This window comes from Marmota marmota, unplaced genomic scaffold, assembly GCF_001458135.2.
Source record: "Marmota marmota marmota unplaced genomic scaffold, marMar, whole genome shotgun sequence".
Lineage (NCBI taxonomy): Eukaryota > Metazoa > Chordata > Mammalia > Rodentia > Sciuridae > Marmota > Marmota marmota.
In genome coordinates, this window is record NW_025999853.1 from 9,679,084 (window position 1) to 9,697,145 (window position 18,062).

Here is an 18,062-nt window from a genome sequence, read left to right on the forward strand (position 1 = left end):
AGGCACAAACATTAATGAAACAGCTACCCATTAATGAAGCCAGTTATGTTTTCACAAGTGACAGCGACTCTCTAAAATGTATGTATTTATGTATATTATAGCAGTAATCACACTGGAATTGACTCAAAATCATGTGCTAAATTCTCTTTGGAAAGCAGAGATTTTTAATTGTGCCATGGACTCTTTGACAATCTATTGAAGCCAAATCAATGTTTTTAAATAGATAAAATGTGAAGGATTACAAAAGAAACCAATTATATATGTTGAAAACAATATAGTAGTAGGCTCTTTATCAAAGCATTAAATTATATAATCACCATGTCTAATAACCTTAATTTCAAAATATGATAAATTTGCAAATATTGTAATAAAAATTTGTGATTTCTCTGATGACAGAGTTGTAGGTCCTACTACGATGACTTTTTTTCAAACTAAAAGGAAAATGACAAATTTAAGTTAAAGGTAGATTAAAAATAGAAATAGAACTCTTTTTCTCATCCAGATTTAAAACAACTTTGTTTAATGACTCTCAAAATCATATCAACAAAAGAATTTTTTTTTCCTTTGGGTAGATTTTTGTTGTGATAGTTTGTGTTTTTATCTTATATTAAAGGTTTTACATATGTTCTCTAGAGCTGTTTTTTCGAGAGTTCCAAATGTTAAATGTGTTATCTAAAAATATATAATGTTTCCTAACGTTGCCTATCTTTTTTGACAATCATTCTTAACATACTCAGCAACTCTCAAATGAATTTGTAAATTATTAACTAGACTAAAACTAGTTTCTGATGTTTTATTTCTAGATTATATCTTTGTTGATATCAAGATGCTCATCTTAAAAATAAGTGTTTGGTAGAACAGGCACTTTGTAGTAGGTATGAGAAAGGATGTGATACTGGAACAAAGTACAAAATACAAGTTAAATAAGAACTTTGTATTGCTCTCATATATCATTCTGGCTAGTCTAACTTATTAAAGCAACTGTTCATAAGATCATCCAAGAGCAGTTTCTTCAAGGTTGTCATTCCACCATCCACCAAGGCATTTCTCACCCTTACCATCTAGGGTATCTAGGGTGGAACATTGACAAATCTACATCTCACCTTGCTAAAGGCAAAATATGAGAAAACTGCTTTAAATTACAGAGGACAGAGTCTAATATCTGGCAAATGCCTATAATCCCAGCTATTTTGTAATCCCAGCTACGTGGCAAGCTCAGGCAGAAGGATCACATGAACCCAGGAATTTGAGGTCATCTGGGAAATTACTGAGACCCTGTCTGAAAACAACAATACAAGTGTCCTGTGAAAAAGCCATTAACTACTCTGCATGCTGCTTTCAGTATTTTATGTCTGCTAATTGTAGATGAAATGATCATTTCTCAGGATGTTCAAGTTCTGCTTATTAGTGCGAAGCTTGATACTATCACAGGAAGTATCTGTGCTAACTATCTGCTAACTAGTAAACTGGCCATCTGCTCTTAGATTGTGGATTGAATATGATAATGTTATGATTGGAGATTTTATTTTTTCTTTTGTAGTATTGGGGATTAAAATCAGGGCCATGCACTCTAAGTCTCACCTCCAACTCTGAATTTGGGAGTTTTAAATAAATGTGATCATATTCTATGATCTGTTATTTGTGTACATATATATGTCCCTATAGATAAGTTAACTGTACAGAGTAATTAGAGCATGTTAATCTCTTTGTTCTGGTTTATCTTGGATTTTGATGGTAGATTGCTTCTTTTTTCTTTTATGCGCTAATTTTTTCTCCTTAAATTCTTTAAATAACAAATAATTTTTTAAAATATTTTTTTTAGTTGTAGTTGGACACAATGCCTTTATTTATTATGTGGTGCTGAGGATCAAACCCAGTGCGTCGCACGTGCTAGGCGAGCGCTCTACCGCTGAGCCGCAACCCCAGCCCCACAAATAATTTATCTTCTAGTTTCATTCCCTTTTATTTTTCAAACTTGAGAAGCCTGAATTTTGAACAAATTGTATATACTTTTGCGTTTCAATAATTTATGAAGGCAGATCTTGTTCCAGGTTCTTTGGTGAATTTTTATCCTTTCTCTTATTTTCTATGAAGAATTCCTTCATTCATCAATATGTACTTATTAAGCTCCTGTTGAGTTTCAGGTGTTTTGGGAACTTGGAGTACAGCAGTGAACAAGACACTGTCCTAGGCTGAGTTTATATTTTGGTTTCAGTGATTGTTTATTGCTTGGTAATTAGTTTTATAAAGCTGAAAAGAATATGATTTTACGAAATAATTATGAGGCATTCTAATAAAAATAAGAATACTTGTTTTCATTCCCACTCATGTAAATAAGATAGTAGTATATTGAAAAATGACAAATATGTAAGCCATGGTTTCTATTATTTTATATCTCTTGTTTTTCTTATATATAGTTTTAATTAAAAATTATATTCTATGTCTCTAATTTCTTTTTTCCAGAAACTGGCAGACCTTTCTCTTAGGATCCAACAAATTGAAACAACTCTCAACATTTTAGATGCAAAGGTTTGTATTTATGAATAATTTATAATATAAATTTTGCTGTACATAAACCAGTTTTCTCAGTCATACTTTAATTGCATTTGGGAGTGAATTCAATTTAATTCCTACATCTGTGAAGTGGTGCAGTGTTTTGCTTTTTAAAAAATTTATTATAATTGCAAGGAAATGTTCATTATTCATTATGAACTATTAACTGAGTCTTTTCAAATGTACACGTGGATTGAGATTTCTTTCATTATACTAGCCAAAAGCATAATGAAAATATCATGTTAACAAATTGAGCTGTTTTGTAGTTCATTTCATTTGATGGAAAATTCAAAATTATTTTAATAGTTATAATTTAATAATAGTACAATAACAGTTATATAAAACTTTAGATGTCTCCAGAGCAAAGTTTACAGACAATGTCAACAAATATCTTAAATGCTAATAAAGAGTAACAATTTGATGTCAGAAATTGCAAGAGTTATCTGGGGAAAATAAAAACTGTTTTGATTGAAAGTTTTAAGATTTAGATCATCAACAGTGGCATATGTTGTTATAATTTGGTTTCATTTGTAACATATGTATATGCTTTTCCAGTTTATAAAGAAAACAGTGGTATATTTTTGTGACTTAATTCTTTAAAAAAAATATCCTATAAAAATGTGCAATTTTTATGTTTTTATGATTAGTTAAAATTAATTTAAATTTTATAAAATTGATCTAAAATATTTATTAAATATTTCTGAGAAAGAAGAAATAATGACGTATTTAGAATAAGGATCAGACTATCTAGTTTGCACTTTCTACATCTTCTATGAACTTCAGTAACTATGTTTCTTTTAGAATATTTCTCTGGGTTAGAAATTTAGGCTACTTGGTCCTGAACATGCTTGGGATATTCTCCTAGAGCCATACTCACCTGAAACTATTTTGGCTGTAGCAACCATACTAAGTACTGCCTTCACTCAACAGTTCTCAATGAGTATTGCTGCTTGAGATCTTATTACCATTGATATTTTCATTATTTTTTATTAAGACTATGTATCTTGTTTATTGGGGTATTCTCAGAAAGTTGGAGTCCAAGGTCACAAGTTATGTTACCATCTAGGCAAATTAACCTTATTTATTTCCATGGCCATAGAATTAATATCCAAAGTTACTCATACATCTGCCAAATATGAATCATTGATTACCAGTATAAAATCAGAAAAGGGTTTACCTAGATTTTGCAAATAGTGCCTAACTATTTCTGGTTGAAATGCTTAACCGTTCTAGGTTGCAATGCTATTGTGCTTTTTAAAACATTTGTTATAATTGCAAGAAAATGGTATTCATTATGAACCATTAATGAATGGTTAATCATACCCATGTTTTGTGTATCAGAAACAATGCATTTTAGTAACATTTAAAGAATTTTTTTTTTTTTTTGTGATATCATATTGCTGTATTGCCCAGGCTGACCTTGAATTTCTGGGATAAAGGGGTCCTCCTGCCTCAGCCTCCCAAGTAGCTGGGTCCTCCTGCCTCAGTCCTCCAGGCATGCACCACTGTGCTTAACATTAAAGAGGTGTTTAAAGAAAGGAAAACTCGCTGTTTCATACATTAAGATGTAAAGAGTTTTTCATATCCCAGATAAATAAAGCTTAAATTATACTATAGAACACCTTTTTTAAACAAATATTTAAAATAAAAATAATTTTACAACTTTGTAAATTTTCTTTGAAAAATTTTTTTTAGTTGTAGCCATATGGACATGGTACCGATTTTATTTATGTATGTATGTATGTATGTATGTATGTTGCTGAGGATCAAACCCAGTACCTCACGCATTCAAGGCGAGTACTATTCCACTTAGCTACAACCCCAGCCCCTGTGAATATTTTTATTCCCAATTTATAGGTAAGAAAAATTGAGGCACACAGCTTGTGAGTGGTAGACCTAGGACTTAAATTCAGACAGTCTGACTCCAAAACCCATGTTCTCAGTCCTTATACCAGGAATATCTACACTTTAAAATAATTTCTGAGAAAAAAATGGTTATAAGCAAAATTACATTTGGGAAATTCTTCAAAAGTATTGTATTTTTGAATGTCTTTCACTATAGTTCATGACCTGGAAAATTAGAGTTGAGATTTTATGAGCTCATAAAACTTACATAAGCCTAAAACTAAACAACTCTCAGTAAAACACACCTGAAAATTTAGTGTTTATTTATACACCTAAGAATATTCTTATGTACCAACACTAATTTGCTTTTCAAAGTTGTCATCTATCCCAGGCCTAGATGATGTCACATTTGTGTCCAGTGTCACAAATGGATCACAATCTGAAACTACTTCAGAGTTGTCACAGGTAAGTATTTAAGTGGCAAGAAGTATGAGCAAATCTTCTTGGTTGAACCTGATAGGCCTAGGTAGCAGGTTGAAAGAGAAAAGTTAAATAAGAATGTTAAACTTTTAATAGTAAGATTATAAAATAGAAAATGAAGTTTGAGGAGGAAAAAAGTAAACTGTTAATTTTTTTGTTGTTTCTTTTTAACATAGGATACTTTTTTATTCTATTAGGTTAGGATATCTTCTTTTTATTTTTAAATTATAATTATTAACACATGTTAATCGTACAAATTAATGAGTTTACTGTGTTATTTTGAGGGACTTCCTGAAGTTAATATTTTCTTTGCCTGTAAAAAAGAAAATCAGTCAATACAGAACTAGGAAGAACCTTGAATATAATTTTTTTTTTTCAAATTCAGTATGGAAATGTTCCTGAGTTCTTTTAAGAAATGCACTTTTAAGTGTTTTATAAATTATAAAAATTTTAAACAGAAATGGAATAATACAATGAATACTCAAATGCTCATTCCCTAAATTCACCAGTTAAGATTTTATCACAATTGTTTTATTTTTATTTTTTTGTTATTTGCTGAAACGAATCCCACACATCATGTCCCTTTACCCCTCTATGATTCCTTGACCGTCTCTGAAAATTTTTACTTTTTTTTTTTTTGTACCAGTGGCACTTAACCACTGAGCCACATTCCGAGTTACTTTTTTTTTTTTTAATATATTTTATTTTTGATTCAGGGCCTCACTTAGTTACTTAGGGCCTCACTAAATTGCTGAAGCTGGCTTTGAACTCATAATCTTCAGCCTCAGCCTCCTGAGTCACTGGGATTACAGGCATGCACCACTATGCCCAGCAAATTTTGACAAAATTTTCTTTACATAACATTTTTCTTATTTCCTGTGTTCTACTTTATCATACAAAATACAATTAACAATAATTCCTGGCATTCATCTTCTGCCACCTAACTAATGAATCAATCTACTTTTTTCATTTGTTTGTTTGTTCTAGGGATTGCACCCAGGAGCACTTAACCACTGAGCTATATGCCCAGTCTTTTTTTTTTTTTTTTTTTTTTTNGACCCAAGGATTGGATTATGATTTTTCTTCAACTTTAATTTCATGGTTCAGCTCTTATTGTTCACAATAGACATCAGTTATACAGATTGGAATTAATTTAAGAATAAAATGAAGGATAGTTGAGAGACAGGATAGAGGACTTAATAAATCATTCATGTAGCAAATGTGTAAGACATTACTTAATTAAACCTTGTTGAGGACTTGATTATTGAGCAAAAGTTAACAACTGAGAGTTGAAAACTGGCCAAAATGTACTTCTCCTTTGCTCCATTCTGCTGTTATATGAGTTTGTTTTCCATAAAATTAAAAAAAAACCTTGAATCTTATTTTTAATTTTTTTTATTCAATTAACAGCATTTTGGATTTTTTGTTTTTACTTGTATTACAAATGAATATATATATATATATATATATATATATATATATATATATATATATATATAATCTATCCACACTCACTTTTGTAATATTTTAAATATATTTTAAATATAATGGGAGAAACCTAAAGGATGTTTGGATTTTTTTATTTGCTTCAGAGTTCTTGACAGGTTCAGTTTATATTTGAAATATCTGTGGAAAACCTTAAGACATAATTGACATTCAAATTCTTAAGATTATGAAAATTTAAAAATATTGATTTATCTACATTTTAGTATATTAATAGAGACTTAAAAATGATTTCATTTGTTAAAGAAATTCCTCCCAACACTTATATGCTGATACTCAGTGAGAGTCACAAAAGTAACTTACTTTAAGTGTTCAGTTTGAAAGAAAAAAATCAAGTACAGTAAACAGATAGTCAGCCCTGTGCTTAGAGATGATGAGGGTCTGTTGTGGTCAAGCTTCAGTTAATATCCTGCGAAGTGAGCACGGCCTGTAGGACAAAAGCATCCTGTATAAAGGACCATTCCCCAGTGTTTCTCATTGTAAATAGTATTTAATCTTATCCATTCTGTGGACGTTGTTGCCATTGATAATAGTATTTCCATCTAGAACTGAAATATACAAAACCAAATAATTTTGTCTGAGAAGCTGAGTTTTCTCCCACAAAATCTCTACGCATTGCTTTCTAAAAAATTTAGAAGTCACGTACCCTCAGAATAAGATAATTTAATAAATGAGGAGTTTCAATAGTACAGATCATAGCTACCTAGGAAATTAATTCACTGTTAGAGTTGAACAATTGAGAGATCAAATAGTTTTACTAGCTTCATCTAAAGTATAATATATCCACCTATAATTCATGTTTTATGTCAACACCCTGGGGACAAGTAAATGAGGATTAAAAATTTTTAAATGCCATGAATATACTTTTTAATTTTAAGAAATACTGTATTGTTGATATTAAATGTAGCTTCCTCTGAAGTCATATTTAAATGTTTATAGATATTTAGAAATATATCCCATAATTAAATTATTGGTATTTAAATTTAGGAATATTCTTTCTAATATTTATTGCCTTATAATTATAAAAAGAAACATCCCTTTTAAGTAACATGATAGACCCCTTTTGTGAATTGTCTAAAGATTTACACAAAATACTCTCTACAGCAGAACAGTACACAAGACTCTGGACCACAGGAAAGTGAAGTATCATCAGAAAATATCTTAACTGTAGCCAAGGATCCAAGATATGCCAGATATCTCAAAATGGTTCAAGTGGTAAGCTAATTTGGTCTGTCTTCTCTGTCTAGCAGCCTCATTATAAATTCTTAACCCTGGAGGTTTCATTGTTATTTTTTCAATCTGAGCAAACTGCTAAACTGAGTGACCAAATTTTCTAGTCTCTCAGTTCTATCCTATTTTAATTAATACCCTGAAAAAAAGTAACGAGAAATCAAATCTTTCTCATTGAAACTGATTACACTACAAATTAACATAGTTTAAATATAAACTTATGTAATTAGTTCTGCTTTATGCAGTTTCACTGCAAAACTTGGATGTATCAGAAAGAAAAGGAAGTACTATTCATTTGGTAAATCGTATGACTAGCTTAATTTATGCTACCATAAATAATTTTTTAAATGTATTTTATTCTGATGTTTATCTATCAATGATTTGGTTTATAGGAAAGGCTTTTAGCCATGTAAGGTAATGTTTTTACATATGACTTCATAATTCTTATATATATTTTTAAGAGAAAATAACATGGTATGATAGAAAAAATATTTGCAGTTGTCTGTAGTAGCCGAAGTTAATTTTTTTTATGCCTGTAGAAAAGTCCTACTGCCACTGGTTGAAGGAATGTCATTTTTCTGTTAACTATAAAAATTAATGCTTTTATATCATTCTGTTATCAAGCAAAAGAAGTACTAATACCAAAGGCTAAATACAGATTTGTTAAGCCATCCATGGCATTAGTTATCACCAAAATAATTTAAAAGCAAATACTTCTCTTAATCAAAAAGAGCATATTGGCTAATTTAGAAACCAAGATGAGGGTAAAGAAAGTACATTTACTTTGTGTAGTGGAAGAAGTAGATTTGTCGCTTTTAGAATTTTCATTGACAGTCAATAGCCTGGGCTCTAGATTTCAAAATAAAATAGATTTGGGGATGAAAATATACATAGTTCTTTACTTAGTAAGAATAAAGCAGAGTCAGTTTGATTATGAATAATAAATACATTTTTAAAGCTAGAACCCAAGAAAACCTAAGCTTAAAAGATAGACTGTTAAAAACTGTGTGGCTCTCAAACAAAAGAGAAAAAGTTTCAAAAGTGACTCATAAAACATAAAGTAATCAGTCTAAACTTAGAAATGGAAATATCTATTTGGTATCTACAAGAATGACCAGAAATCTTTTGAGAAAGGCTGTGTTTTCTGTTATACAGAAGGTCCCCACTTCTCTACAGTTTCACTTTCCAGTTTCAGTTAACCATAGTCAACCTCCATATGAAAATATTAGAAATAATTTATAATTTTTCAATCTCATGCCTTTCTGATGCCATCCCACCTTGAGTGTGAATCATCCCTTTGCTCAGCTGTATGTACTATCTGCATGTTGGTGAATTTGTGGGTGTCTTGGTTATCAGATCAATTTGTTGCAGTATTGCAGTGCTTATATACAATGCATCCACCGGGGTTCTCATAGACCCACAGATAAGGGCGGATTATCACTATTCATTTATTCTACAGATATTTATCAAATACTTAACTTGAAGTTACTATGTTAGGTATTGTGTAGACCTACTTAGTTAAGATTCTCAGACCCACTTGCAGTTTTTACTTTTGTTATTTATTAAACAAGTTCTGTTGCTTTCCAGTGTGTGTGTGTGTGTGTGTGTGTGTGTGTGTGTGTGTGTTTATAAGACGACCCTTTGTACACTCATTTTTTTCTACTGGAGATGATGTGGAGAAAAAGTAACACTTTTGCACTGTTTGATGGGATTTTAAATTAGAGCAACCACTATGGAAATTGGTATGGAGGTTCCTTAAAAAACTATGCATGAACCACCACATGACCCATCTATACCATTCCTTGGTATTTATCCTAAAGAATTAAAGTCACATACTATAGTGATACGTATGCATATCCATGTTTATAATAGCACAATTCATAATACCCAAATTGATGGAACTAGCCTAGATGTCCATCAATAGAGGAATAAATAGAAAAAATGTGGTAAATATGCACAATGTAATTTTATTCATCCATAAAGAAGAATGAAATTGTCATTTGCAGGGAAATGGATGAAACTTGAAACCATTATGTTAAGTGAAATAAGCCAGACTCAGAAGGTCAAGGGTCATATGTTTTCTCTCAAGAGGAAGCTTAGAGAGGAAAAAGGAAAAGAAAGGTAGGATGGGTGGGGAATCTCATGAAAATCAAAGGGAGATCAACAGAGGAAAGTGTCCAAGAGGTGGAGAGGATGTAGGAAAGAAGTGCTGGGGAGTGATAATTGGTCAAATTTATATTGTTATGTTGTGTACATATGAGTATATAGCAACAAATTCCATCATTATGTCCAACTATAATGCACCAATAAAAATGTGTAAAGAAAAAAATGTGTATCAACAAAAAAAGTAAAAACTCATTTTTCTAATCATATGGCTTATCATTCCACTAGGAATAAAAGCCAAAGTCTTTTACAGGCCTAGGAGATAGGTTTTCCTACCATTTAGCTACCCTTTACCTTACTTTTTTAAATTTTTAAAATTCTTTTTAGATATACATGACAGTAGAGAGTATATTTTGACATATTATACCTATGTGGAATATAACTTCCCATTCTTATGGTTGTATGCAATGTGGAGTTATACTGGTCATGTATTCATATGTGAACATAGGAAAATTACATCTGATTTATTCTACTGTCTTTCTTATTTCCATCCCTCTTCCCTTCCCTTCATTCCCCTTTGTCTAATCCAAAGAACTTCTATTCTTTACCCCTCCCTGCTTATTGTGTGTTGGCATCTACATATCAGAGAAAACATTCGGCCTTTGGTTTGGGGGGATTGTATTATTTCACTTAGTATCATATTCTCCAGTTTTATCCATTTACCAACAAATGCCATAATTTCATTTTTATGGTTGAATAATATTCCATATCCTTTACCTTTCTGATTTCATATCCTCACTCTGTTCTAGCCTTCCTGGCCTCCTTAATGTTCCTTGAATAAATAAATGGGCATTCTCCTATCTGGGTGCCTTTGTATCAGCTGTTTTCTCTGCTGGAAACACTTTTCCCCAAATATCATCATTATTTGCCCTTCCTTCAATTCTTTATTCAAATATTACCTTCTAAGTGAGGTCTTAGTTGGCCATCATACTTCAAATTACACTGTCTTCTGGTCCTATTCCCTTTACACCTTCCCTGATATGGTTTTCAGAATGAGAAACTTCTAAAATACGTGTTCCTGGGCTCTGCTCTTAGATTTTTCTGGAGTTGTAACATGGATCTAGACCATATGCAAAAGAAAAAGGTCATCTGAGTAAAACATGCTTAAAAATATTTTAAACTGTATAAATACCATTAAATTTTTTATTTAAAAACATTTAAGAAAATTTTAGTTTTATTAAAAACAAACTCTCTCTAGTGGTACTTGAAAACTCTGTCCTTTTGGCTAGTATTCTTGAGTCTGAGTAGGGATTCAATTTTATCTGCCTTAGACTTTTCCTGTTTTTAGCCAGATTTTCCTGTTTTAAGCTCTTTGCCTCCCTCCAGCCTTTGGTCAGGGTATTTTTATACCCTAAACATTTCCAGGGTTCTGGAGGTACTACTTCTTCACAGTGTCTCCTTGTGCAGGCACATGGACTCAGCCTTCATCTGCTATGCCAGGTCATCATTCTTCTGTCTGCTTTTACTTTTTATACATTTGGTTCATATATACCTCTTAATCATTCAAGTTGGAGGTTGTGTTCTGTTTCTAAGTGTTTGGGGCTGATTATCAAGGAGAATGGGGGAAGCAATATCTTTACACTGCCATCCTAAAACTGGAAGTTCATCCAAGTTAAATTTAATTTTATTGTTTTTAGTTTATTGTGCCAACCTGTATCCCAGAATCTTATTACCCAACTTTTTATTTCCTAGTGCTCCCTGTCCTGAATTCCATTGTTCAATCAGACGAAACCACAAATCTTTCCCCATGTAAGCAACTCTATGCTTTTCCATCACTGAATCTAGTTTTCCCTTCTCTTGATTATTACATGTCCACATTTTACTCATCTAACATGTTATGATGAATGCTTCTATGAAATCATCCCAGATTCGGAACCCACCCACATAAAGCGAACCACATTGACCTGTCCAACCACTGGTTCTATATTCATTAAGGTAGTTGTTACTTTAGGTTTTTTTCTATAATTATTTTTACATATTTTAATCTCCCCAGTCAAAATAAGAACCCTAAGAGGAAGAACACTGTCTTGATTAATCTTTTTTAGCTAGAAAGGTACTCCATAAATATGTTTCAGTGGATTATGTAGTCTTACATACCAATTCTCCTTCCAGGCTTTGTGTCACCTGAAAGAGGATAAATATATTTTTTCTTCAATTTATTGATTTTAAATGTTTTATAGGACCAAACCAAGAATAGATCAAGTAGATGTCTCCCTTAAAGTTAACATGAATCTGCTAATTATTATTCTTTGGGTTATGATTATTAAGCAACATATAAATACACTGTTTCTCCTGTTTCTTAAGTGTATCATGGGTGACTTGTCAAAACCAAAACTGGAAAAACAGATGACGGTACCACTTGCTTTAACCTCACAGAAGTGGAGTCTAATTAGAGACTCATGATGCTGGGCGAGGTGGTGCATGCCTATAATTGTAGGAGCTCTAGAGGCTGAAGCAGGAGGATCACAAGTTCAAAACCAACCTCAGCAATTTAGCGAGGCCCTAAGCAACCCTGTCTCTAAATTTAAAAAAGAGAGAGAGAGAGAGAGAGACCCATTATAATCCATACCATTGACTCATTCCATGTTTCCCCATTCACATAGAAGAATCTAAATAGTCTTTTGTGTCTATACTCCAGGATGGTGGTATACCTTCTAACCAGTTGTTTCTTTTGCCAAGTTGGTTCAAATTCTTGAGTGTGACGAAGAACAAACAGTATTCAGAGAGTTATAAAGATAAACAAATTTGACTGCTGGCCCTAAGAAGGACTCTAACTCCAGATCATTCTAGAGAGTATCATCTTTACAAATTGCCTTGTCATTAGTGAAAAGTGTTTTGCTTTCCCTGAAATATTGCAGATTTCATTGAAATTCCCAATTTTTCTCAACTTCAGAAAGTGACGAAGATTTCTCTTTCATATCTACCACTTAAAATTTAGTTTAAGGGAGCAGAGGTTGTAGCTCAGGGATAGAGTGCTTGCCTAGCATGCATAAGGCACTGGGTTTGATCCTCAGCACCACATAAAAAAATAAATAAATAAAATAAACATATTGTGTCCATTTACAACTTTAAAAAATATTTTTAAAAAAATTTAATTAGTTGTTACTGTAGAAAAAGACATATCAGAATAGTGAGTTCTACCTTGTCTATTGATATGATTTTGAGTAATTACTTCCCATTGTATATATTATCATAGGTTATTGAAGCTGAGTTTTAGAAGCCTTCTTTGCAGTTGTTAGGAAATTGTATTATCAAAAAAGAAGGGCAGCTTGGTCTCAAAAAACAGAATCTGTCTTTAAGGAAAAAATCACTTATTTATACTAACAATATAAAAATCTGTTCCTGAGACCGTAAAAATCATCATCTCTGTAGCATCAAAAAGGAATTAGCAGTGCTAAAGGTTTGTTACCTCCAAGGGACACTACTATGATTAATTTCTTTTTTGGTGCCTAATTTATATTCTTTTCATTTAAAAATATGAGTTTCTCCTTAAGTATACCTATAATTATATCTATACTGCTTTTTATCTTTTTTCCAAAAGGTAATATTCTTCCACTTATTTGCATCTTGGTACCACCTAGCCCTTCAACGATCTTGTAATCTTTTCCACAGCCTTCCTGAATTATTCTGTAGAACCATTTCATCCTCTTGAATAACAGAGTACAAAAGTATATCTCAAGCCCTTTGAGCTTTTTCTCTAATATAAAAGGCTTAAATATGCAGATCATCTAGGTGTAGTGGTCATTGAATATAGATAGAAAGATATGGAAAGTTCTTCAGATTACAAAGACTTCTTTTTTTTTTTAATGTTTAGGTTTCCTCCTTATATCAGGATGAACTAGAATCTTCGGGGGCTTTCTCCTTAAGCATCCGTGAAATTTTTCTCTTCCTTGGTTCTAGCTTCCTCCTAGAATGTCTTGTTTTCATAGTTGTTCTGCCTCACTCATACTTATAAATCTATTTTGGAGTCTAATAATTTAAACCATTCAATTAATATAAGCCCCTTTAATTTTCACTTGCCTAACAAGTACCAATTCATAGAGCAATAAGCAATACTTTGCGTTTTGGTCTCCATGCCTTTTTTTTTGTTGCACCTGGATTACTGCCCTTTGAGACATAAGAATGCTGACAGTTCCAGAAAGTAGTTGTCTGGGAGACAGTTTGAATGCCTAGGAGTGTACTTAAATCTTTACTCTGTACTTCTGAAATGCAATATGCTATAGTTTCTGTGCTTTATCATTCTTTGTATGGCCATGCTCAGTTTATGTCACCTCTCAAGGCCTTAGTTTCCTTACACATATGAACTCTGAAGTTCCTTCTATATTCATGGTCTATTAATTGATCCTTAGATTTGGATCTTGTTATTAATGAAAGTTCCTGGAACACCTGCTGGCATTTTCTGATTTTTTTTCCTTTTTAAGCAAGTTTTACACAAGATTTTTCACTGAGTAATACTGTTGTGTTCCAAATGTGGCAGATAATTGATTCTGATTTAATGTTTGTTGTCATAATAGTGCAGCACAAGTCTTTACTAAATTACATATTGCTTTTATAACTTAACTGGAATTGTGTACATAGATCACTTTTCCAACAATTCTCCCCTTTTACTGGCAGAGCTTGGTGAATCCTTTGCCAGTAATAAATTGTGCATTGGGAAAGTCCAACTTCCACATTAAGAAGCTAATGACTTGTATTTTTTGAAATCATATTTGCCAAACCGGTCTCTTCGGACACTTAGACTTTTTTAAAGCTCTATTTTCTTTGGCTTGCTTAAAATGTGAATTGAAAAATCTCTTTGGTTCTGGTGGTTCTGATGCATCTGTTGCCAGCAGTGGATATTGGCCTGAGGAAATGTGCTTCCATTACCTAAGGACACAGAGGCTTCAAATGATTATTAAAGATGTTCATCAAGAAGTTATGCACCTTGGAACTGGTGAAACAATAATCAAGCATGAAGTAGAGTGCTCTTTAGATATCAAGCAAGATGTAATTACTGTAAGAGTAAAGTCTTTTTAATTTTTTTATTATGACTAGAATATGACTTTTCTATGGTTTAGAAAACTCCAAAGTAGATTCCTTGTCATCAATCAATGTATAGTCAAAAGGAGGAGCTACTGGTTCATATGTAATCATAACTGTGACAAATACTGTTACAGATTGAGTTTAACAACTATGTTATTTCTTTTCTCGTTTTCAACAATGTTATGTGTATGTAATAATATGTGTTTCATTTCTTTTATAATGCCTGAAGTTTATGAATCAACGCCAAGGTCAATGCTTTTCTAATACATGAGGATTTGGAGACTTGAAGATGAAAGTATATATCAAATGACTTGATTTTCTATACATATGAATGTAGATAAAGATGCAAATGAACATTTGTCTGTTTAATAATTTTATTAGCTTACTTTGAAAATTGAAAAGAAAATTTTATTCTTTCCATCAAATAAATGGTTCACCAGGTCTATTTGACTTTAAGTGAAAAAAGACACAAAGCTTAGCAGAACGGTAAGAATAGTTAACTGTGAGTTGGCATAAATGAAACTCCAGTGACCTCCAAAAATTATCCCTCCTTCCTCTGTATTCTGTTTTATATTAAGTGCAAGAAAGTTTAGGTAAAGCTTTCCCGTAAGTAGAAAACTCTATAGTTAGCCATCTGCAGTGTTACCTATGCTTTTGCCATGGCCTGCCTATCCAGAAAAACTAGAATCAAGAGAACATTTTGACAAAGAACCATAAAAATTAGTTATTCTCTGCTGCAGTCAGTGAACTGTACTCTACAGAAACCATATGTGAAGAATTATTATACCAGTTTTACAAATCATGATTTTTAAAATCATTTTGGCTACCTTTTTAATCCTCTGCATGTTGCCTTGAAAGTTAGGGAGCCCAGAACAGGTCACAGTCTCAAATTTAATCTTAGGTTTAATTTAAATCATTTATTTGCCCTTTTATGTATCTGCTTATTCTTTTAAAAAATTATTATAAGTGTTTGTTAGCAATAAACAATTATACTGATTTTAAGTTCAGATTTTAAATTCTTGCTTTTTTCTTGTATGTGATAACAATAGAAGATGGTAGAAAGTACTTACCATATTGTTATTTGGCAGGTATACTAAATGTTGTTGTCCATATTTATTAGGTAATATCATATGTGCTTCCAAAACTACTTTTTTACTATAACTATTTTTGTTTATGGTGCCTAAAGTCTCTGGAAAATACATTTTGAATTGTGAACCGTAGTATATATTTGAAGAATAGTCACCTATCGACAAACTGGTGTTCTTAAACAAATGCTAGTCTCTGTTAGAACTGTAGATGGATATTTGGCTACTGTACACTTAAGCTCTTTGGTTTTTGGTTGTTGTTGTTGTTTTTTGCACTATTAAAGTTAAAAATTAACTTTAGTGAGAAATAATTTTAAAGGAGAGTAAATAAAACACAAGAAAAAATTAAAATGTAAAATAATCTTATAAAAATAACTGATAAGGTGGGGCTGGGGCTGGGGCTCAGTGGCAGAGCACTTGCCTACCATGTGTGAGGCACTGGATTCAATCTTTAGCATCACATACAAAAATAAATAAAAATAAAGGCATGCTGCCCATCTACAAAAAATAAATAGGTAAAAATTTTTAAAAATTTTTAAAAAACTGATAAGATAATAAACGTAGGATACTAAATTTGTCAAAGCACGTTTTCTTTAGTATAAAAGTGTGTTTGATGAGAATGTATTTCTTCAGGAACTTGTTCTCCAGATCATAGTTTTGTATCACTGGTATTATAGTAAAATAATTTAGATAATAGAATAAATCAGATATAACTTTCCTATGTTCATATATGAATACATGACCAGTGTAACTCCACATCATGTCCAATCACAAGAATGGGAAGTTATACTCCATTTATGTATGGTATGTCAAAACACATTGTACTGTCATGCATAACTAAAAAACAAAAAAAATAATTTAGATAATGTGGAGGATGGCTTTTCTTCAGTACATCTTTTAAGCCAAAATGTTTTGTTTGTAATTTTATTTTTCTAGTTTTCTATAAAATTACTTCATCTGCCTTAAATTCACCATAATGTTATACATCTGTCCCCCACAAAAAAATAAATAAAGACACAGAGTACAAGCAAGAAAAACATAAGAGGGAACTTGTAGAAGATTAGCTTATGATAGTTTTAAATTACACAGGAAGTCCTTTAAATTGCACATAAACTGGTAACAAATGAACAGTACTGGCAGAAAAATATTTTTACGTTGGATTCCATATCTTTCATTCCAAATCATTTAAACAAATCTTTCGAAGTTGTGACAAAAGGAACAGCACTCTACTATTAAAGTTCCTAAGGAGGCTCCTGGGGATATGCAGTAGCAATAGCAGTTGTTATGCTTGCTGAAATGTGTGGTATAGTTTTTAAACTCTAATCCAAAATTTATTTTTTAGCTATTCATCTTTGATTTCTCAGTGCCTTTCTCTCCTTTACCACTGAACATCTGTCAGAAATAAGAAGGAAAGGAATCTTACATAAAATTAGTCCAAATTGGTGAGGAAGAAATAATGACCATTTAAATATAAGTAGTCACTTTCTTAGATTTTATTTTTTTATTTATTGAGCATAAACGTGTAGGATTTATTCAAGTGAGAAGAAAAGAGAACAGAGTTCCCTGCAAGAGTAAGAGGGGACCCCATAGGCATTGCCCTTCTTAGGTTTACTCTAATTAGAAGTATCAAGCTTTTCACCTTTACTATTAATTTTTTTTTTTTGGTCTAAGATTTTGGCTAATTAATGAGGGAGAAAGAAAGAGTAAACACTATAATAAGGAAGCAGGCTTACCTCAGGAGAGAGAAATGCCTAAGGGGTTTCAGAGGCCTTGAGCTTGAGGAAGGCATTTTTAGTACCATATCCCCCCAACTCAGGCTTTTTTTAATTATTTAATTTTTTTTTTGCAATTCTTTTTTTTTTTCAGCTGTGGTATTTAATTTAATCTTTTTTTTATTGGTTGTTCAAAACATTACAAAGCTCTTGACATATTTCATACATTAGATTCAAGTTGGTTATGAACTCCCAATTTTACCCCAAATACAGATTGCAGAATCATATCGGTTACACATCCACATTTTTACATAACTGTTTTATTCTGCTACCTTTCCTATCCTCTACTATCCCCCCTCCCCTCCCCTCCCATCTTCTCTCTCTACCCCATCTACTGTAATTCATTTCTCTCCTTGTTTATTTTCCCATTCCCCTCACAACCTCTTATATGTAATTTTGTATAACAATG

At 31.9% G+C, this 18,062-nt stretch overlaps 1 protein-coding gene across 4 annotated transcripts in view; it reads left to right on the forward strand.

Annotated features, from left to right (window-relative positions):
* Washc3 (WASH complex subunit 3) overlaps window positions 1-18,062 on the forward strand; it is a 39,343-nt gene that overhangs the window by 5,915 nt on the left and 15,366 nt on the right. For 2 of the 4 annotated variants that reach the window (XM_048803055.1, XM_015482851.2), the window contains exons 3-5: window positions 2,464-2,529; window positions 4,774-4,863; window positions 7,486-7,596. In XM_048803055.1, coding sequence (XP_048659012.1) covers window positions 2,464-2,529; window positions 4,774-4,863; window positions 7,486-7,596 — 267 coding nt within the window. The remainder of the gene's footprint in view (window positions 1-2,463; window positions 2,530-4,773; window positions 4,864-7,485; window positions 7,597-18,062) is intronic. The other 2 variants (XM_015482852.2, XM_048803059.1) reach the window with 2 other exon arrangements.